General features: G+C 47.8%; 1 protein-coding gene across 2 annotated transcripts in view; it reads right to left on the minus strand.

Annotated features, from left to right (window-relative positions):
- Positions 1–18,609, minus strand: part of SH3PXD2B (SH3 and PX domains 2B) — a 119,647-nt gene extending 101,038 nt beyond the window's left edge. For both annotated transcript variants that reach the window (XM_073355810.2, XM_073355809.2), the window contains exon 1: positions 18,196–18,609. In XM_073355810.2, the coding sequence (XP_073211911.1) occupies positions 18,196–18,267 (72 nt within the window). In that variant the 5' untranslated portion in view covers positions 18,268–18,609. The remainder of the gene's footprint in view (positions 1–18,195) is intronic.
- Between the last annotated feature and the right edge of the window lie 3,266 nt (positions 18,610–21,875).

Genomic DNA, 21,875 nt, shown 5'->3' on the forward strand with positions numbered 1-21,875 from the left:
TCCTATAATTGTAGGTTATTCAAAGTGCTGGTGATGAACCACGGGTTTTTAATTGGTAATGAATGCAAAAATAAGCAATTGTGATTCATCTGCTGTGGCTGAAGGCAGACAAATAATAGAATTAGGTGATGATTTGTTATTTAGTACTTTATATATTTCACACAAAATAGAAGATGATCCTTGGGCTCCTGACAAAGTGCCAGCGTAGCTCTTGGTATTGCAAACTTTGCAATACCGTGGCCAAAAGCAAGGTCACTTTTCCCTCCCCAACCCCCTTCAACATATGCTCACATTTATGCTGCCAGAAATTCAAAAACCCACCCAACAAAAGATGAGGACAACTTTTGGAAGACCAAGGTTAACAGAAGCGATAAAACTTTAGATGATGCTTTGGCAAGAACATGGCTCAAGTATAACTGAATTAAAATATAATCCATTACATTTTTAAATTTTTCACCACAGAGCCATCCATTTCTCCAGAATGCAATCTGACCAGCATCCAGTGTCACTACTAGAACCTGAAGCTAAGACCAGGGGAAAGAGAAACACCTAACTATTTTGTCCATCACATATGCTTGGGTGTCCGGATACTATGGCATCCAATCTAGGAATAAAATTCATCCAGCATCTCAGACTGGATTGTCAATGTAAGACTAGCTAAAGCCAAGAGATCATAAAGGAGATCGAGAAGAGCTGAGTATTCTTAAGGGTGATGTCTTCAAATCAAGATTAAAGGAGATGCCATGTGAGGAATCATCTTCCTGTTCTCTGGATATGGGACTTCACTCCAGCACATTTTTTAAGAAAAGACACAGATGATCATCCCAAAATTTAACCTACTTCTCCTTCCCGCCTCACTTTATACACTGTAATGAATTGGGTAGAGTGTTATGGGCACCACTTCTGGTGATACCACAAAGCGCCGAGTGGCCCTAGAATGCAGCATCTGTGACAGCGATAAAAGTCTTAATGGATACAGATTGTAAACCTAAGTTGACCAAAGCCTAGGTAATCCTTTGTGCAGGTCTCTCCCCACAACCAAGGAAAAGAGTGCTTTCCCCATACAACTCTCAGTTCCAGCCCACCAGCCACCAGAGAGCACCTTTCACTGGTCAGTGCCAGCCAACTTGAACAAAATCAGAACACAGCATACATCTTTCTAGCCAGTAAAGCGTTAAGCCTCCTCCAGGGCACTTCCAAGCTGCTCTTAGCTTCCCACCAGGGTCTGCAAGGCAGCCAGTATGACATCATTTAGGTTGGCGGCTCTGCTAATATCCCAGCTCACATCCATTCCATAGCATTTCACAGGGTTATATCACTGCTGGCTGCCTGCCTGGAGAAAGCCTGCCAGTGGGGCAGGAAGAAAAGCCAATTTTTCCTCCATTGTTTATTCCTAGCCTGCCTTCATTTTGGCGTCAACAGTTTATTACACTGGGATGTTAATCAGCTTGTGCAAAGCGATTTACTAGAGCCCAAGTGAATTTAAAACTCAGAGGGGAGATAAGCCAAGAGGTTTGGTTGGGTGAGGGCGCTGATGGCTTTGCAATCAAGAGGGTAGGAATATTCTTCCTTTACTCCCCATTTCACTCATTTCGTTTAGGTGCTAGTCTTACTGGAATACCTGTATAACTGGTTTACACATTCCATTTAACAGCAGGACAGTCCTACATGGCACCCCCTGCCCCCAGCTCAACCAACAATCTGCAGAAAAAGCAAATTCTAAATATCTGTGGAAAACGCTGTTTCATCAGCTTCCCAGCAGGGAGAAGGCTTTAGAGCTCTTCCCTTGTGAATATTCCCCCCTTCATGCCAGGGGTCCCATGTTGCTGACAAATGCATGTTACTCTCTTCAGAGCCCACCTTATACCCCTCCCGTGGGCTATGCTCAGCATCTATATATACTAGCCCCTGCTGGCCCAGAGGACAAGAAAACCAGACCAGCTGTCCCTTATGGTACTGGGGCCACTAAGGACCAGACTTTCAAAAGGTTTTTAGGCACCTAATAGGATTTGCAAAACTCCAATTGAAATGAATGCCAGTTCAGAATCTACCCTGCTTAAGCACTTCTGAAAAATCCCACCAAGTGCCAAAATACCTTTGAAAAATATCTCACTCGAAAACCCACAGTTTAGGGCAAAACGGTGTTGGTGTAGCACCTCCCACCAGTGTACATCATCCAACTGGAAGAGCTTTCTGTAATGGGAGGTGGCTGGTGCTGGACAGAGGGTGCAAGTTCTGGGTCCACAGAATTCAGTGGCCCAGCTCCTGTAAGGAGAAGCCTAAGTGGATTCAATCTCATCCACAGTGAAGCCACCCTAAGCCCAGTCCGAACAGCACCATGTGAGGAACAGAGGTGAGGGAAGCGGACAACTCAACTCAGTGGAAAAGTGTTCAGTGGGACAGCCCTGCCCTCGCTCGTTGGTGTTCAGAGGTGGACAGAATTACTTAATAGATCTTCTCCAGACACAATTTCTATGATCCTATGGAAACAGGATACCAAAACTAGCATTACCCCTTTTCCAATGGAACAGAGGCTCCTCAAGGAGCGGTCCTACTGGCACTCCAACCAGCTCTCCCCTATTTCTCTGCACCCACCCAAAGTGCTCCATCCCAGAGTGACAAGCACAGCTGAGCTAAGCAGCAGAGAGGAGGGGGGAAAGTCAAAGCTCATTTCCAACTTGCTCATTTCCTAGAGGGGTGGGGAGACAAGAGCAAACAGCGAAGAAGCCAGAAGGGGGCTGCAACACCATCACGTGCAATGGCCAGCAGCCAAGACTAACAGTCCCAGTGGTCTAAATATTTACAGGCCTTCCCAGGCCAACAGCAGGGTGTGCACAGGAGAGAGAAACTAGCAGATGCTGTGAAACCTAGGAACTGACAGTTCCTCTTTCTTAGAAAAAGGATTCCTTATTCTTCCTCACTCCCAACCCAGTATCGCTAGAAAGTGCCAGCACCACTCTCCCATCCAGGCTGCTGTATACATCAGCTGTGTTAAACGTCAATTAAGTTTGATGCTCAGGCACAAAAATCTAGGGTTGGCATAAGTAAGCAGGACTTTGAGAGTTGTGCCCTCTGACACCACAGCTTAATTGGACCCCAAGACCTATAAGAGAGCAAAAGATCTTCTAGGCTGTGCTCCTGAGATCTGTAAAAACACAACTCCTGGCAGGGACCTTGCCCTGACGAGGAACAGATGGTGTGGGTGCACAGCATCATGCTCACCTCACACACCATATATGAATAAAGAGAAGAGACCTCTAGGCTCAAGATGGTTCATGGCCTCAGATCCATTCTAAAGTAGAGGCAGCATGGACTGTCTTTTCAGATATACTACCCATTCCAAAGACAGGGGAGTAGGTCTTCCCTCCAGCTCCATGTTGATTTTGCTGGGCTGCGAAGGGTTCAGAAGTTGCAATGCGAGCCTTACAGAACAAAGCTCAGCTAGACCCTTGCCTAACTAATCAGACCTTCCACTTGCTCATTCCTTTGTGTGCTGAAAGCTAAATAATCCTTTACACAAAATGGAGTGAGAGAAACATGAAATTCTGGTCCCTCTGACAATCACACCTGTGACTTGGCTCCCCCAAACCTCCCACTGAGCACAGAGTTAGGGGTACCAACTTTTTAAAAGTTAGTGAACAAGACTGGTGAGAGGCAGGCAGTATTTCCAGCTAACAGACATTTCTGCACATATCAAGCCTACTCCAACTGATCAAAGAAGCGAGAGATGGACAAAGACCTATTAGGTCATCTTGTGCATCCTATTGACCAGTGCAGGATTGTTCCCTACAGAGGCGCTCTCATATGACCTCCTGCATATCACACACAATCCCTTCCACCCCTCTGTATTCCTCCAGGTGGAGCTCAAAAATGAGAACCTGCCAGTAGAAAGTGGGACCAAAAAAAAATAAAGAAGAACTGCCAAAAATGACAAGTTGCTAGAGAGATGCAAAGGGCATTTGGCCAACCGTAACAGAGCTGTCAATGAAAGCTGCCAGTCAATTATCATGTTAGAAATTACTCTGGCAACTGGAGGGGAAACATGCTGGCAAGTTACAGTGAATCAAATGCCTTCCTCCAACCCAGAGGGAGATCCATACCCTACCCTACCCCCCCCCCCCCCCACCAATGGGAGCATACAGCAAGGATGAGGAAAACCTTAGCTAGGTCTGCTGACAATGGTATCCACCAGAAGTAGCATCACATATATAACTGAGAACTTCATCAGCCGACTCCAAATGCCACAGAATCATCAGAAAAGCAGAATGGATGGAACTATGAAAATCCCAAAGGAAAACATCAGAAGCAGCCAAGCAATCCCAAAGTCCAGCACATCTCTGAGAATGGGGGGTTTAGCATTTGACCAGGAATTCAGTTCAAATTTTGTCTCTTCATGGCATGTTCAGCCCAGATTCCACCCCCCAGCCCCATGCTCGAAGAAATTAAATGTCCAGGGAGTATTGTCTGAAACTGGGATTATTATTTTAGAGACAGCTGGAGCTGGATCTTTGCATTGCCAGAAACTACACATTTGATAATTAATATTCCTTGAACTCCTGAAGTGGTTGAAGACCATAAAGCACTTTACAAACATTAAGTCTCACATTTTGCCTGAGGCACCCTTCCCCAATTTATAAACAGAGGCAGGCAGTTTAAGTGACTTGCTTAAGGTCATTTAATGAGTCAGTGACTGAATGAAAAATAGAGCCAAGGAATCTTGATTCCCAAGTCCCTCCTCAAAACACCAAACCACTCATTCACTGGGGTCACTACGTATTACATTTGACTCTAGGAGTCTCTGCTGGTGTCCTCACCTAAGCCTGAAAAGGGGATATAAAGCACATACATCACGTATCAGGCTTTATCCCTCAAGCATTGAGCCAAAAGACAGAAGTCACAATAGAACATACAGCACCAGTAACAAGAATTCTCCCTTAGAGGTACCTTTCTTAGACAGTGCCCAAGAGTCAGGTAGCTACAGACATGGCTCCCTACAGGATTCAGGTTGAGTCCTGCTTTCCATAAAGCCCACATCCCCAACTTGTAAAACTCACCTGTGCCACGGTGGGCCAAAACATAGCCTCGGGGTAGCTGCATCTTAGGAAGTTCTAGTGTTCCTAAACTCATACTACAAGTCTCAGAGGGGAACAGGACCAGCCCACTTGGATGGAATCTTCACTATGTCCCTATATAGAAATGCAGGATTAAGATCTGCTCTATGCATGCTGGGTGTGATCATCTGGCTCATGTCAAGATGCCGACGAGTTAACTAGGTGTCCCTCATCTACGCTCCCATTTGGGCACAATCCTCGGTTTCTTCAGAGAGAGGCAAAGATACTTCACCTATTATTAGAGCCACACGCAGTTACTAATGGAGAAGACACTTGTTGAGAATGACCCAGCAGAAATACGCAATCTACTCCATCTCTTATACTGTGCCCATCACTGAGATATCCCAGTGTCCAAGTGACTAGCACTCTACATCAATGACCTGCAGCTGCATCTATAGGAGACAGTGTTCACTACCTCATGTGTGCATCCCAGAGTAATCCCATCAGCACCAGAAACCAGAGATCACTTGGCCCTGAGCACCACACATGGTACCAGAATAACCTCACATCTCACCTCACACCCCCAAACTCCTACAGTCAGATCCAAATGCAAAGCACTGTATTTCCTCCCTCATCTGTTAGAGAGGTTTAGGGCATATCTTCACTGCATTGTTAGCGGATGGTAGAACTCTAGTTTTGCCCCTAACCTGACTCCCATCCACACACAAACAATCTCTAGTTGGAGCTAGCTGGCCCATGGGGTTTGAAGCTGGGGTGGTGCGGAGCTGGAGCAAGTAATGCAGTAGGGACGCAGCAGCTTGAGTTACAACTCATCAGCTGCTAATCCAATCACCAAGTAGCTCCAATGTAGTTTCTCCAGTGTGGTTGCTCTCACAGTAGCTAGCTGGAGTGGAGTAACTTAAGTGCACTAACTTAAGCTACCCGTTGCAGTAAAGAAAAGCCCTTAGTAGAGGTTTCTTGTGACTATTTCCTTCCTCCCCCGTCAAGACTCTTACAATGTAGTGCTTCCATACTATAATGAACAAACTGGACAGTGTGTAAGTAGGCTTTTGCCCTTTACTGCACAGAACCAGTGCTGCTCAGCTGTGAGTCATAGCCCTTATGCTGCTAATGGAGATTCTTCCTGAGTTCAAGTGATAGGGGCCTGTGTGTTTCAAGCAGGGAGAAGAATGTTCTCTCCCTGCAGCTGCTGTGAAGTTCTGAGTGGCCATGCTCTGTACTGCGAGGCACACTGTGAAGTCATAGGTGGCCGCAGATTTGTCACAGTATCGTAGTACTGGCTGCCAAATGTAGAATCCCTCCAAATTGATCCCATGCCACTCAAGAGGCATAGTAATCATTTACATCACAAAACAGGAAAATGTTGTTGACACCTGGGATATAATTTCCTGGGTTGGGCTCCTAGGAAGTTTGGTGCTGCTGACCCTTCACTGGTAAGAGTGTCAGTCCACAGACACTCAGCACGGTTACTAACACAAAGCCAGATATAACAACCTCCATCAGAGAGAAGCTGTCTGCAGAGTGATTTCAAATGGGTTTGAGCCTGTGTGGTCCTATGTCCAGAGAGACACTACGTACAATAAACCTCTCTGTAGATTTTTCCACAATCTCTTTCTCCAGCAGATGGAAAAGCATCAGTCCCTCCACCTCACCCCCACCCCAAACACCAGGGAGACAATGCTACTCTTATCTCTGGGAATGTTGACTTGTTCTGCACTCCTAGAAAGCAGTGGGGAGAAATAATCCAAAGGGGCAGGGGAACCAAACCAGCTGAGAGAACTGACCAAAACAGAGCAGGGGTTAATAGAAAAGATGAAGGAGGAGGAAAATTATAAGAGGAAAAGAAAGAGACGGGAGGTGACTGGAAACAAAGAAAATTCTTGGCTGTGTGCTGCTTGCTTTTGGCCCCTGTCCACTGGTCTCCGAGCCCTTTTCCACAGCAGGAGTGCAGGGCTGTGGAGGGGAAAGTGGAGATCTCTCTAGCTTTCATGCTGCAGGACAGTTGAGAAGCCCATCAGATGCCTCTCTGGGCCAGTGTCAGGCCAGGAGAGGGGAGACAATCTGACAGCTCCATTTACTGGCATGCTTGGCTGGCTTTGAAAGTTTTGCTATTCCCTTGCGCCTGCACAGCCTGTTTCACGAGCCAAGCAAGCGAGAAGCACAGACGTTCTGGTTCAGTCGGCAAAGACAGCACCAGTGGGGAGCGGGGGGAAAGAGAGGAATACTTTCCAGCAACAACTGCAGGGCATCTTGATCCTCCACGTTCATGTTTAATTTAGAGACAGATAGAGATAGAAACAGCAGCATTAATGCTGCTGGATAGTGGAGTAGGGAGAAGTCAGGAGACCATGGGATGAAGATGGGCACAGTAAGAAGTAGGAGGAGACAGTGAGATGAGGATGGATAGAGTAGTACCCCAGCATGCCAACAAGAGAAAGCAATCTAATTGCCCACTTGCCCTGGAGTCTGCTGGACTATACATATCAAACACTTTTAATTGCTTGGATTCACCCCTGTTCCAACTCCCAAGGGGTGCCAGATCTCCACATTTTGCTACTTTATAAATCAGATGGGGCGAGGCATTATCTGAGTGAAAGGAAAAGGAACAGCTGGTCTGAAAAGCATATGCACCCGTACTGTGATCAGAGACCCCGCTTCCTGGGCTTCCCTCACCCTTTAGGCAAAGATTCCTCGGTCCCAAGACACATGCACCCGGAAGGTCAAACTTTGCTACGAGTCACACGGAAGGTCAAACATATGGGTTCTCTTGTTTCCCCATTTCCCAGTGCTACATGGAACAGATAAAAGAGAGCTCCCCTCTCAAAAGAAAGACTGTGCAGGACCCTTGATTCAAAGATCTAATGTCCTTATCTCTTTCAAAGAATTTTGTAACTGCAATTTAACATGAAAGCTACTGACTACTTCTGTTTTTAGACCCAAGCACAGAGCTTTCCCATTAACTTCCAAAGGGTAGGTCTCTGACTGAGGTGGCTTGCTAAAAATAGCAATGTGACAGTGACAGCAGAAGCAGCAGCAGCAGAAACTAGCCACCCGAGTACAGATACCTGGGGAACTAGCCCAGTGCTGCTGCAGTTACATGGCTATATTTAGCAAGCTAGCTTAATCAAAGCTAGCCCAGGTATTCCTACATGTGCTGCAATTAAACCCCCTGATTGCAGCGTATACATACCCTATGCAACCACAGGCAGAATTTGGTCCTTTACAGTTTTGTTGTGCTAGGGTATTTTAGGTAGTCAGTGTTAAGATATACAGACAGAGAAACAAAACTAGTAGTACTTTGCATTTCTATGGTGTTTTTCAGGACCCAAAAATGCTTCACAAACATTAATTAAGCCCCAGTCCCTAGGGGGAAAGCAGGTAAGGACATGGAGAGATCACTGTAGTGGGACATAGCAGCTATTTAACACCACACAACAGACTAGGACAGAGAGTAAAGACGGGTCCAAACCCCCGTGAACTTTGGGGGAAGCCGGTGCTCCAATGGTTTCAAATGTTTTGCCTTGAGACCACGACTAACAGGAAAAGAGCAGCATCACAGCCTATTGAAAAGAAATGTCACATTTTGCAATGACACCACAGCTGAAGGCAACACAGGAAGTTGCTAAGGGACCTTCTAGGAAGTTGTGATGGAAAGGACCTTTGAGCCACCCCTTGCCCTTTACCAGGATCAGCCTGCCTGCCAGCAGTAACCCCTTGAGTGAAGAAGTTTTCCTAACATGGAGGATCGAACCCTCTGCTTTCCCAGTTTTTATTCTATAATGAAAATCCTAGTTTTCTGTGTGACCCCTGGATGGATTCCTTACCAATAAGTCATTGTTCAACCACATATTTCCCCAGACTAAGCATACCCACCTCCTTAAATCTTTCCTCATAGGACATTCCAGCCATACCCCAAGTAAATGTGGTCATTCTCTCGAGGATTGTAGGACTTCCAATGCCCTTTTAAAGCTACGCAGCCAATATGGTTCAAAAATAATCCAACTATACATGGTGACTATGGATGCTATCCAACTGACTAAGTTTGAACCACAAACTCTTTATTTCAAAGTTCAAGGGGCACAAAGTCTCCAGGCTGCCACTTCAGTTTCTGCAGATGGCATCTTCTGTTCAGAACATTTGAGCAACTGATAAGTTATTGTGGTTCTTTAGATCAGCAGTCCCTTGGTTCAAGGAAGTCACTTCTTCTTTAATATTCTAGATCTGGTTTCAGATTAGTGTTATGCACATTTTATTTGGCAAATGAAGTTACTAGTAGCTGGTTCACTGTATATGATAGAAGCTCTAGGACTGCCTTGCAGAAAAGAGACCTTCTAAGCTTTAAAGAGTCTGGGCTTTAGACCCAAACATAATTTACCTTAAAAATCATTTTTAGGTCAACATGGGGAAAACTCCTATGAATTGTAAACATCAAGGGCCAGACTTTCAGGCAAATTTGTGCATGTGTTTTGCATGCCAATCCAGTACTTTTTTAAAGTACCTGGGTAACTATATATGCAAATCAGGTAGTTACAGACATCTGCATGGGCATTTACCCAGCTTGCAGCAATACTCAAGGTAACTTTGTGTGCACGCGTGCGCACACACACACAGTGCATATGTAATTTGCAACAACACACCTAATCCGGACACTAGTTTTGTGGGATTCTTCCCATGCACACACAACCCAAAAATATCATTATGCTACAGTGAAATCTAAGAAAAACAAAAAAACCCTCATCATTTCTGTAGAATACACAGAGTTTTGTTTTGTGCTCTGCAACAGCAGTTTACTATTTAAAAACTATAACCTGAGAGGAGTTCTAACAGAATTGAGGAGAATGGGATTGTACAAATGAAAGAAGCAATGAGGGGATGACATAAATTATTCACCAATATCACAAAACATGTTAACTGCAGCTGCCTTAAAATGAAAATCTCTGTTTGCTTAACAGATGAAAACTAGATTTGGCAGGGAAAGTTTACTTTTAGGCTTCTAGGAGGGTATTACAAACAATGGAACTATAAAAAGAAACTGGGCAATATCCTTTAAAGGAAAATTTAGTCTATTTCAACTAGCAAACTACAGATTTAAAAAAAAAAAACAAAAAAAACATTCATTTATCAGAACCCAAGACTTGGCAGAGCAGAACAGAATGACAATCTGCCATTCTGCTGCTTGTAACGATTATTTTTAAACTGTGCTCTTGGACTTTGCCTCTTACGATTTGCAACGTAGCCTTAGGACACACTCACTGGCAATATCCCACAATGGCAGAGTCCTGAAACAGAGCTGGAGTCTCTTACAACACTGTTGGAATGGAAGGGTCACTGCAGGGTTACTGTCCCACTGCATGAATGAAATGGTGTCACTTAGAATTTGGGCTAGAGAGCTGTAAAGTCCAGGCAATCCAGCCTGAGGAGTGAGACCAGCCCCTTCATCTTGGAGAAAAGTTAACCTCAAGAATCTCTGCAAAATCATCATTTTTTTGCTACTTCCCCTCCATTTCCAGACAAAGTATGAAGAATGTTCAGCAAACTGAATGGTCTGATTATATATCAGCACATAGGGATGTCTGGCATCTATACTACCCGACAGGATCGGTGGGCAGTGATTGATCCAGCGGGGGTTGATTTATCGTGTCTAGTCTAGACGCAATAAATCGAGCCCCAAGTGCTCTCCCGTGGACTCCTGTACTCCACCACCGCGAGAGGCGCAGGCGGAGTCAACGGGGGAGCAGCAGCAGTCGACTCACCACAGTGAGGACACCGCGGTGAGTAGGTCTAAGTACGTCGACTTCAGCTACATTATTCACGTAGCTGAAGTTGCATAACTTAGATCGATCCCCCCCACCCACCCACCCAGTGAGGGCCAGGCCAAAGAGAAGTTGCCATGCCAGCATCACAATCCTGTTTTACAGCTGGCAAAGCAAGTTCAGGGCTCACATCCGTGGAGCAGGAAGTAAGGCTATGCCTACACTACAGCCTATGTTGGCATAACTTATGTCAAAAAACCACTCCCCCGAGCAACGTAAGTTACACCAACCTGTGCACAGCGCTCTGTCAGCGGAAGAGCTTCTCCTGCCAACATAACCACCTCTGAGCGGCAGCAGCTTCATTTTGCCAATGGAAGAGCGCTCTCCCATCAGCAAAGAGTGTCTTCACCAGACATGCTGCAGCAACACGACTGTATCAGTACAGCTGTGCCACTATAGTGTTGTACATATAGACAGGGCCTTACGATTCCAACATTCCTCCCGTTCCCCATAGCCTATCTGCTAGTGGGAACAGGGCTAGTTTGATAGAAGTGGGAGACCTATGTGCTGTGAGGAATCCCCAGCTCAGTAACACTGAAGAAGAGAAAGTCTTCCAGGATTTACCACAGTGAGGGGAGCAGGAAAGAGGAAGGCACCTCCCACAATTGGCTCTTGGGCCAAATCTTACTAGGCTTGCTCACAAGTGGGCCCATCAAGGAGCACAACACTTCACACATGTGTAATGCAAGCAGGATTGGACCTCTTCAGTTTTACCCATTGACTGAGCCCTTTTGAGTGCAGCTGGGCTCATTCTGAATCATCTGCACTGCCCAGGTGCTTTCAGGCCTTGTCTAGACTAGGATTTAAAGGTGTGACGTCCACAAACATTAGCTAGCATGTCTGAACAGACTAATTAAAGGCCATGTCCACACATATGCTCAACTGGCAGAGTTAAAGTCTAGTGAAGTTCCCAGATTTTAGCATGTGTTAAAGCCTACACTAAACTATTCAAAAATGTTAGGCTAAAAAGTGTGATGTCAGCGATCCTATCCTCAGCCACTTGGGAAGGAGGTTAAGAAGTGCCTGATATCACTCAACAATGATCTTTCCAACCCTGTGATGGCCTCTGAAGTGACTCATGAATGTTCCTCCTTAGCCAGAAAGGCAGCAGCCAGATGGGACATGGGGTCAGGAGGGATTAGAAGTGGATGGAAATATAAAGGCTCCATAAGGGATGTTGAGACCTTCTCCCTGGAAACTATTGTGTGTGTCACTTCTAACAGTAGAAGGAGGGTTGCAAAATTTCCAGGAGAGAGAGAACAGCTCTAGCATATATGGTTAAGACAGCGGCAGAGGGATGCATAACACACACACACACACAGTTGGCGCATATGCCAGCAGAGCTGCATGGTATTATTTCACTCCCACTGATAAGACACCACAGACTCACTCTTCAAAAAGGGAGACACCTTCAAAACAGAAGGCACCGTATTTCTGCCAAATGGGAAACGGAGCTGAGGACATAGAAGCTTTTGTCTCTGGCTGCACAGCACTGCACCTTCTACTGTGCTCAGATACCATGGTGATGGACACCGCATAGGAACCTGAAGAAAATAGGTATTTCCAGACCTCAAAAGCTGGGGAGTAAGACCAGCTGAGTCCTCTCTTGACCCAACTTTATTGGGGGAAACTAATATCCCCAGTTTCTCAGAGTGGTCTGTGTGCAGGTAATACAATTGACCCTTTGTCCAAGCTAAGTAAAGTCTTTGATCTAAGTGGGGATATAAATGTCATGGGTCATTTACAGGTCAGGTCACAGTGCTGGGAATGGGGGAAAAGAGTTCCTCCACACTCATATATGATGCTAAGTGGCTGCCCTTAGGGGACGGAAAAGAGCAGGTTTATGCTCAGAAATGAGATGCTTGGAAGCTAAGGTTTAGTATGTATATTTTGTGGCTGGCTCTGATTTGCCAGCAGATACAGTCAAAAGCAAGATGACTCAGCTGCGTTCAAAACCTATTTTTTCCAGCAAAGGAGGAGGGGATGATTCTATATAATTAACTGGCTTGGTGAATCTGCCTGGTTCCTACTGATCTCTTCAGATAGAGACAGCACTCTTCTCATTTACTCCAGCACCAACACAGCTCTGTGAGGCTCTGCTTTCCGGAAGATTCTAGACACTTCCTAGGCACTGATCCAGCTTTCAGCCTCCTTGGCTTGCCCTGTTTCTTAACTCCATCCGAGGAGAACTATTGTGAAGGAATAAGACAGGATGTTGAGACTTGGGGGGGTTCAAAGAGGGGAACCTCCCAGGAAGCAATGAGTGGATGAGCAGCACACAGTCAATCACCAGAGACCAGTTAAAGAACACACCTTTCATCCACATTCTCCTCACAAGCCAGAAAGTTTCAGGGCAGGATGTTCCACCACATTAAGGGTTTTATCCTCCAAACTGCACATGTTGAGTAGTGATGGGAATTGTCCATACCACAAAGCCAACCAGAATCCCACTAAAATGTCCCCATCTCCATTCCCACCCCCAAGAATTCACGAAAGATTTTTCTCTGCTAGAAGACAGTGAATGTTACCAATGCTCCTGATTCCATCTGATCCCCTGGGACTGTCTCTTTGTGGAGGTATACAGCAGGCAGCAAAATGACCTCTCTGGCTGATTAAAGAACAGAATGGATGAGTTCCAAAAGGACCCCTGTCCAGTATTCCTTGGTTGGAAGGACTGGTGGCAATCACACAAGAAGCCTGGAGGGGAAACAGGGACTCAAAGACCTGGAGAATTCCCAACCCCACGTAAAGAGGCCTAGAAGAATGAGGAATTAGACACTCTTGCAGGTATCCTCCACACACCTACAGAAACTGAGAACAGTTCAATAGTTACCTAGTCTCCCAGTACAAAATACAGAAACCGTAGGAAGCCAAGTTGCCTCACATATACATTTTCCAGGAACGATAATGCATCATCTAAGTAAGATGAGCAAGCATGGTCAACACAAAGTAGAGGGGGAAAGAGTTGTGAGTTTGGGGGCTGGAGGAGGAAAAGCAAAGCAAAGTTTGTGTCTGCATCCTTGGGGGCAGGGGAAGAAAGCTTGGATCTGCTTAGTTATTGCTATGTTACCAGACTTCTGGTTTTCCCTTGCTATTTGCTCACTGCCACATGGTAGCTTCGCTAGCAAACTGTAGGCAAGAGTAACCCAGAGAGGTACCTTTTAAAAAGGTATCAGAGGGGTAGCTGTGTTAGTTTGGATCTGTAAAAGCAGCAAAGAGTCCTGTGGCACCTTATAGACCAGGGGTCAGCAACCTATGGCACGTGTGCCAAAGATGGCACGCGAGCCGATTTTTAATGGCACGCTGCTGCCTGCTGGGTCCCGGCAGCCGGGACCCCGGCAGGCAGCAGCGTGCCATTAAAAATCCTGCCTGCCCCGGCCCGCTCTTCTCTGCGCCCCCACGGGTGCAGGGTGAAGAAGGTTGGTTCTGCCGGTTGCTGCTGCAGAGCAGGCAAGGTCCCCCCCCAGCGGGCTGGGTTCCTGCAACTCCTCCGCTCCCTCCCTGCCACCGATTAGCTGATGGCCAATGCGAGGGAGGGGGAGAAGTGGAGAAGAGGTGGGGATGGGGTCTTGGGGAAGGGGAGTGGAATCAGGGCATATCCCCTCCAGCCCCCTGCCATGAGCCGCTCTGGGTAGGGGGCTGGGAGCAACCCCACAACCCTAGCCCTAACCCCTGCACCTCCCCACACACACTCAGCCCTCTATCCTGACCCCTGAACCCCCCCACAACCCTAGCCCTGACTCCAGCCCCCCACACCCTGACTCTTGCATCCTCTACATTCCCACGCCTACCCTGAGCGCCAAACGGGAGCTCCTGCACCCTTCCCCCCGCACCTTCACCCCTTGCACCAAATGGGAGCTGCCCAGGTAGCACTCCACACCCAAACCTCCTGCCCCAACCCTGAGCCCCCTCCCTCATTCTAGCTCCTGGCCAGACCCTACACCCCAACCTGCTCCTTCACCCCCAGCCCTGTGCTCAGTGCACTCCCACCCTCAGCTCAGTGCAGAGAGAGAGAGGAAGAGAATGGGCTAGAACCAGGGAGAAGGCAGGTACCCACTTTATGTGAGCAGGGCCAGGATCCCAGACCAGCAGTGGGCTGAGCGGGGCCAGCAGCCGGGACCCTGGTTGGCAGAAGCCAGCAGACGGAACCCCAGACCAGCAGCGGGCTGAGTGTCAGCGGGCTGAGCCACTCAGCCCACTGCCGGTCTGGGGTCCCAGCCACTAGCCCCGCTCAGCCCGCTGACAGTCTGGGGTTCTGCCTGCCGGCTCCTTGCCGGCTGAGGCCGGGACCCCACTCAGCCCGCTGCCGGCCTAGCGGAACGGAACCCCAGGCTGGCAGCGGGCTGACGGCATAAGATCAGCATTTTAACTTAATTTTAAATGAAGCTTCTTAAACATTTTGAAAACACTGGTTTACTCTACATACGACAGTTTAGTTATATACTATATAGACTTACAGAGAGAGACCCCTTCTAAAAAACGTTAAAATGTATTATTTGGCCCGCAAAACCTTAAATTAAGGTGAATAAATGAAGACTCGGCACACCACTTCTGACTGGTTGCCAACCCCTGTTATAGACTAACAGACGTATTGGACTCTTTGCCATTTTTAAAAGGTAGCATTTCTTCTAAGAACTCCAGGGTGTCACAGCTCAGTCATTATTAAAATGCACATTAGTGGAAGGAGAGTGTCACTCAAATTCCTAACGTCATAGCCTAGACCATACAGGAGGTGCCTTATGTGGTGCAGAATTAACAGTGTGTGCGTCAATGGACTGTCCCATGTTACGGTTATGCCAAGGGGAGAAGCCAGCTTTAAATTTTATTAGTTATATTTCAGGGCTTTTTCATAAAGTGTCCACTAGGTATTGGGAGGTCCCTTGATCTGTAGTTTATAGAACATGGGCAGCTCACAGTGAATCCAGGACAGAACCCTCTAGCTTCACTTCACAGTCACACGTGGGCGGAGACAGGCAGTACAAACAGGTTTAATTGAGCTCCTTGATTGCTATCTAGAAAACAGGTCTGTCCCAGTTTCAAAATAGGCTGGGGCACAGCAACTCAGAACTCTGCAACTGGTGGATTTTAAAGGCCATGTTACCAGCACCAGTCCATCTACCCACTAGAAAACAATGTACTAATGGCACTTTCTGGGGTTCTATTACACCAAACCTGTCAGGTACCTTTCCAGCATTATCATCCTTTCACTATGAGAGGAACTGGGTTGCAAATCACAAACACTGGGAGTGCAAGTTCCCAACATTAACCATAGCTTTGTCTGCTAGGGGCGTGCCTGGGGTTCTATTATACACGGTGCACTGCGTAGATTTCCCACACTACACTGGACTAAATCCAGCAGCATCTCAGCTCCAGAAGTGGTTAAGGCCAGATACATTAGAGGAAGATGAAAAGTCTCTTCCACACCAATAATATATCACATTGGGGAATTTATTCCCCATCATTAGTTAAGCGCAGACATATACAACACTGTACAAGACACAAAGACAGAGATGATCCCTGTCCCCAAAGAGCTCCCAGTTTAGCAGGAATATACTGAAAATCAGCACTGGAGCAACTCCCTGACTGATATTATCAACTGGGCATTATGCATGGAAGAAACAAACAGGCCATGCAGACTATAGGACTCATGGCTATTAAAAGTGGAACAAACCCCCACATTCTATAAGTACAACAAAATGGCTCCCCAAAAGCAGTTAATATCTGCACCCTGCCAAATCCGGCACTGCAGACTTCCATTTCACAACCCACAAGGAGCCAGAAAACCACCGTTCTGTCTGCACCTCTGCTCCCATGTTATCCTACAGTCCTCATCACTCCTTGTTCTTCTCCTCGCTTTCTTGTGTGCTGCCCCTCACACTTGCAACAGCCACCAGCTTCCTGCATGCCACCTGCCTCTCTCTTTTTCTAGCCTTCTCAGTTAGACTTCTTCAGCCAGTACATACCCTGTGCATTATTAGCCATTGGCCTGGACACCCTACCGGGGCTGGATTACAACCTCCTTGGACAAAGGGCTTATTTTGACATGGTCTGTAAAGCATTATGCACATTTGCTGAGCTAAATAAATAGCAACAACAGGCCTTTGCCACTAGGTAGGTGGAATATCAGAGAGGAGAGAGCAAGAGGTCCATTCATAGACATATCTTGCTTCAATGGTAATGACATAAGGCAGGAGTCGGACTGCAAGTGCTCCCAATAGGCTTGCTCTCCCAGGCAGAACCTGACAGCTCAGTGTTGCTGTGAGCCGGTCATGATACATCAAGACTAGGATTCAAACAGCCAGCAATGTACGCACTGGGTATGGGACGTGTGAATACGAAAAGACTTCCTGCCTTTGCCCTTCTCAGGCTATAGAAATCCAACATGCATTTTTTAATGTTAGCTTCATATATGCACAGAGCAGTACAGTGCTGCCTACTGTGTAAAGTAGGACAATTTAGGCCAGAGCTGAGATAGCAGAATTGTCTGAACAGCCATCACTTTCCTTTAAGGGAATCACAAAATCCGCTTGCTAGCCAGGGAGGCAGCTGCTCTCCGGACTTTGCTCCAGCAACTATAATCTAAAACAAACTTTTAAAAAATGACTACTACAATTCTGTACCAAGAATCTCTGCCTCCCACGCTGGGTCAGTGCTTCGGGAACCAAGGAGTCAAACTTCTCCAGAGAGGAGGTCCCTGTGGTGAGCAATATGTAACCCTTCCCCTCCCAACCAAAGAAGGTCCAAAGGGAATACCGGCCCTACAACTAGTACTGTGTGAAAGACACACAGTGCCCTGCCTTTGTTTAGTTAAGACAACACAAATGGAGCGCAGCGGGGGACCTCATGCGCTCCACCAGCCCAGGAGATAGAAGAGAGTTTATTCTTCAGTAGGGAGCTGCTAAGTGACTAACTAGTAATACTAAGAAATTGTAAATGCAACTAACAAAATATTGCAATTGCAATGAATTCCCTGTTAAGTTAACTTGGAGAAAGAGGGTGGTTAATTACACACAGTAAAACTTGAAAAAGCTACCCGGATCCTAAGAAGATCCCCTTTGCTAGAGAAGCTATCACTATAACCAGCATTTTCTTTCAGGACTTTACCGAGTCCCACAAGGAAAGGGTTGGCAGGCTCCCAGCCCAGCAGCACCAGGGAGGGCTAGTTTTGGTCTATTTGGAAATAGTTACAGAAAGTCAGAAACCTTAAAGTGCTCCCACGCCTTTCCCAAAGGTCCTGGGGATGGTTTTGGGACCGGGTGCTCCATCCCCAGATCAGGGGGGCGGGACTGGGGGGAGGGTTAGACACTCACATAGTGTTTGTTGGGGGTTCGCCTTTTCTGCACGTCCAGCACCTTCACCTCCAAGATGCTCCTCCTGGGCATGGCTCTGTCCTTTGCAATCCGGCCCCCAAAAGCAAAGGGAAGTGTACAAATAATCCTCCGGGCTACAAAGAAAAGAGGGGGAAGAGCAAGAGACCGGGGCTTGGTGCAGCACAGCTCCCGCCACACATACAGCTTCCAGGCCTTGGACTAGGGAGCAAGCATAGAGAGGAAGGAGGGGTGAAAAAGAAATGCCCTACTCCACGATCAGAGAGACGCTCAGCTGGGATAGCGATAGCAAAGCCTCTGCCACCTCTCCTCTCTTCCTCCCTCCGGGCCCCTCTCTCCAGAGTTTGCAGATGGAGGACTCCTTCTTCCAGCCCACCCCTGCCGGAGCAGCCTATCCCGCCCAGGCACGGGCAGTGAGTTATGTGCTCAGACCCAGCCCAGCTCCCGGGGCTCTTAAAGGGCTATGAGCACACTAAGGCTCAGCCAGTGCCTGCTCGCAGCGCTAGCCTCCGCAGCTGGCAGGACGGGGTGAGGTGGGGGGACCGACGCCTTTCCAGTGACAGGTTTCAGAGTAGCAGCCGTGTTAGTTTGTATTCCCGAAAAGAACAGGAGGACTTGTGGCACCTGAGAGACTAACCAATTTATTTGAGCATGAGCATCCGATGAAGCGAGCTGTAGCTCAGGAAAGCTTATGCCCAAATAAATTGGTTAGTCTCTCAGGTGCGCCAAGTCCTCCTGTTCTTCTTCCAGTTACACGAACTACTGAGGCCGCCAGAGTTTCTGGCACTGTCTCCTGCTGCTGCCTTTGCCTTTCCCGGTCTGCTGCTCCAGCTCGGACTGGCTTTGGTGTCCCCGTCATTGCCCCGAGGCGGCAGCCCCGCCAGTCGCATTCTGGGGAGCACCAGAGCAGTGGTTTTCAACCTTTTTTTCATTTCAGACCCCTACAAATTTTCAAATGGAAATGCGGAGCCCTTTGGAAATTTCAGACACAGGCTGTGTGGGCCCACAGGTTGAAAACCACTATTCGGTGGTAACCCCACCTTTCCCGGACCCCCAAAACCACTGCTCCAGAGGATGGGGGCAAAGGACTCTTGGAGACTGAATTCTGGTGGGGATAGTCAACTTGTGCTCTGAACAGTAGATTCCCCACCCCATCATCATTTTAGCCCCATCGGTCTCCTCATTTGGCCCCAGCTTCTTTTTAGGAAGGGACAAAGGGAGCCGTACGGCAGCAGCTAAAAGCAACCAAAAGTTCAACAGCAAAACGCCTTCACCTCACGGGGAAGAGCAATTTCCCCTCCCCATTCGGGAGCGCAAAGCAGGCTGCTCGGGAGACAAGCGGCGCTCCCCAGAGGAGAGGAAGGCGGCCTCCGCGCCGTGCGCGTCTTCCAAAGGGAGCCTTTGTGCTCAGCCCGCACAGCCCGGCTCCCCCTGCCACGGCGACTCGTCTCTGCGCCGCGCGCCCCAGCCCCGCTGCTGAGTGACACGCTCCGGCCGTGCACGCGGGTGGGAGGTGCGGATCCCAGCATGGCCCGGAGAGGGCAGCGGCGAGGCGTGACTGCTTAGACCTGCCCGGGCCGGGGGGTTGCATCGGCTTGATCTGCTCAGAAGGAGTATGTATGGGGGTGGGGGGGATGTGAGAAAACCTGGATGTGTGCTGGAAATGGCCCACCTTAATTATGCACATTGTAGGGAGAATGGTCGCTTTGGATGAGCTATTACCAGCAGGAGAGTGAGTTTGTGTGTGTGGTTTTTGGGAGGGGGGTGAGGGGGTGAGAGAACCTGGATTTGTGCAGGAAATGGCCCAACTTTATTATCATGCACATTGTGTAGAGAGTTGTCACTTTGGATGGGCTATCACCAGCAGGAGAGTGAATTTGTGTGGGGGGGTGGAGGGTGAGAAAACCTGGATTTGTGCTGGAAATGGCCCACCTGATGATCACTTTAGATAAGCTATTACCAGCTGGACAATGGGGTGGGAGGAGGTATTTTTTCATATTCTCTGTATATATATAAAGTCTGCTGCAGTTTCCATGGCATGCATCTGATGAAGTGAGCTGTAGCTCACGAAAGCTTATGCTCAAATAAATTGGTTAGTCTCTAAGGTGCCACAAGTACTCCTTTTCTTTATGCGAATACAGACTAACACGGCTGTTACTCTGAAACCTGTCAGAAGGATTAGTGCAACCACCCAACCCGGTTCTGTTTGTTTGTTTGTTTGTTTTTTGGGGGGGAGGGGCAGGGAGAGCAGGGGGCAGGGATGGAAGAATAAGGAGCTGGCTCTACCGCTCATTCCTCCAGCCCTGAAAGCCCCCAATTTGCACGCTGCCCTGCATTTATAGTGTGTCTCTGTGCATGACTCTGGAGGCGCGCGTGGGGGGAGGCGGCAGTGTCTTCTTCCACCCCACCCACGCCACTCTGTGCCTCTGGACCCATTTTGCCCTCCAAATTTGCTCATCAGGCCCCTAAAAAAAATCACAGGATTGGCTTATCAAATCACCAGATTTTTAAAAACACACGTGTACTGGGGGTATTTTTCATGCTTATTGCTATTTGAGCCGGGGGGGGGGGCAGAGGGGATCCTATTTTCTTTCTTCATAACCATGAAAACTAGTAATGTACTTTAACAACAAATGCTGAGATTCTCCCACAGTCTCCTGGAAGCTGGGGCTTCAAGGACAAATATGAGACTCACATTAAAATCACAAGAGCTGACAATGGTGCTGTCCCTTCCTTCCCTCTGTGCCCCCCCCCCTCCATACACTACCCTGTTCATGCTCCATGTGCTTGCCCCACCCTGTGCTCTATTCCCCAGCGATTTGTCCGCGCCCCTCTCAACTCAGGACCTCTCTGATTACCTCCATCTGCCCGGGGGATTGGTACAGTGGTGGTTATATGTCCCACCCCTGCCAGCCAGCACCACCGTGTACACACTGAGTGTTGTCTGGAGTACCTGTGTTGACGAATTGCAGCACTTCTTACTCCATAGCACACACAGCACAACAAGGCAGGGGTGGATGACAGGAGGAGGCACACAGTCTGCCACCGTGCTGACCCTTTGGGCTGGAAGGTAGTTGGAGATGGGTTGCAGGCATGGGGAGCATTGGGTTCAGGTTGCTTTTGAAAACAACTCCACACGCTTAGATACACCCCAAATTACAGACTTGAAAACTAAGGCAAGGAGTCAGTTTTTAAAGGTATTTAAGCACCTTACTTCCCATGGGTTTATAATACATTTACAAATCTTGTCCTAAGTGACTTGCCAAAGGCCCCAGACGAACTAGGGCACAGAGCCAGATCTGAACTGGAGGAAGCCCTTGCTTTCTGCGCCACATTTAATCCAACGGATCAAGGATTGCAAACTTTTCTACAAGATGACTCATCCTACCAGAGAGGTGCCCACAGGACAATCTCCTGTTTCTACAGGAGATCAGCATTACAAAAGTATGTAATATATTTTTTAGCTGTCTGTTCATGCAAATTAGTATTTGGAAAGATGGAGAAGGAGCCAGTACCATGCGACCAACTACCTTTTCACAAGCTTCCAGGAAGTGCTCCACAGACCACAGCTGGAGAACCTCTGTAATAGAGGTTCCTCCCACCTTAGCGAGCTTCCCCTCCTCAGGGGCAGAGGTTTTGCTGGCTGCACAGAAAAGCAGCCC

The sequence above is a fragment of the Lepidochelys kempii genome, chromosome 8 (genome assembly GCF_965140285.1).
Source record: "Lepidochelys kempii isolate rLepKem1 chromosome 8, rLepKem1.hap1, whole genome shotgun sequence".
Taxonomy (NCBI): Eukaryota; Metazoa; Chordata; order Testudines; family Cheloniidae; genus Lepidochelys; species Lepidochelys kempii.